Consider the following 1,379-nt stretch of genomic DNA (forward strand, 5'->3'; position numbering starts at 1 on the left):
CGTTCAGCACTTGGAAAATTCCTTATCTTCTCCGAGTTTCCTCATCCAGGAAAATGCTCCCTTCGTAATTAGTTTTAAATTAAGTAACCCCATAAACTGAAGCACACGTTAGGAGTTCAATAAATACTAGTTCGTCCAAGGAAGAAGGAAAACAAATATCTGCCGACAATGAATGAAAACATGGAAAAGAAAAACTAAACAGAATCCGTTCACAGCCAGAGGTTTTAAGGACACGGTCCTTGTCTAATGTTTCTTCATTTGCTCAACAAAACTTTTGCGGGCTATGTGCCAGGCACTGCTCAGCCTTGATGGGGACACAGGGTGAATGTGACATGCCTCTGCCTTCACGGGGCTCAGTGTACCCCTTAGCCGTAACAGGAGCTTCACATGTACTTCTAAGAAAGGCTAAATTCTAACGACTATAAAGAAAATATTTGGATCCATGGAAATGCGTATGTGTTTGTGCGTTCGTGAGGGGTGGGCAGAGATTGTACAAAAGCACCGGACAGATAACAACTCTACGTCAGATGACAGACTGACGTTTGGAAAGTAATTTTTTTTGGACCTCTCCTGCCTCAGCTTTATTTGTTCAAATAGCACAGGAGGACACCAGGGCCACACCAGCCCCTTCGTCCTCCATGGGCATACAGAGGCCTCTACTCTGGAGCCCTCGTGGGGGGCCTGGGCACCTTTGGGAGCTGGGGCCTGAGCTGGAGGTGGGGCCTGAACTGGAGGTGGAGTTGCGGCTGCAGGCGCAGCTGGGGCCTTGGTTTGAGACTTGGCCTTGGCCTTTGGCCTGCAGAGCCTGAGACCCCTGGTGACACGGGCTCGAGCACGTTTCCCAAGCTTGGGGTGGGCGAGGTAGGCAAGTCGACTGAGCTTGCGGCTGCTGCCCTTTGGGATCTTGGGCTTGACCTCCTTTGGCTTTCCGAGGGCCTCGATGGCCTCAGCCCGTGCACTCATGGCCTTGGCGTTGGTGGCTTGCATCTTCCTCAGGCCCTTCTTGTTGTGCTTCCTGGCAAAGCACATGTTCCTCAGGGACTTGGGGTCCAACCCCCTTAAGAGACTCGTGTCCTTGTGATCGGGGTTTCTTGATGCTGTTTCTGTGCCATGTTCGGGACCGGTGGTGGGTGTTGTGGTTCTTGGACTTGGCCATGTCTGCACCCAAACCCACAGCTCCCAACCCTGCTGGAAAGTAGTTGTCACTGTCACTACCCCCATAGACCACCGTTATGTAAAAACCTAAATGATTTTCTCGCTTGTAAAATTTAGTGCCTAGCATATAACCTTTTCCTGAAGAAGTAGATTAAATTCAAGGAGAAAACAGTTGTAAGCCAGGGCATTTCCTGATCATTCAGGCTTTGGGGGAACTTTCTGCA

General features: G+C 50.2%; 1 protein-coding gene across 1 annotated transcript; it reads right to left on the reverse strand.

Moving 5' to 3' along the window:
• Positions 1-205: 205 nt before the first annotated feature.
• LOC109447388 (uncharacterized) lies at positions 206-1,379 on the reverse strand. The gene is given in 2 exon segments (XM_088800711.1): positions 206-1,050; positions 1,052-1,379. Coding segments are annotated over 2 exon segments (876 nt in total). The 5' UTR covers positions 1,283-1,379; the 3' UTR covers positions 206-405.

This window comes from Rhinolophus sinicus, chromosome 8 (genome assembly GCF_057876585.1).
Source record: "Rhinolophus sinicus isolate RSI-liver-muscle chromosome 8, RSI-T2T, whole genome shotgun sequence".
Lineage (NCBI taxonomy): Eukaryota > Metazoa > Chordata > Mammalia > Chiroptera > Rhinolophidae > Rhinolophus > Rhinolophus sinicus.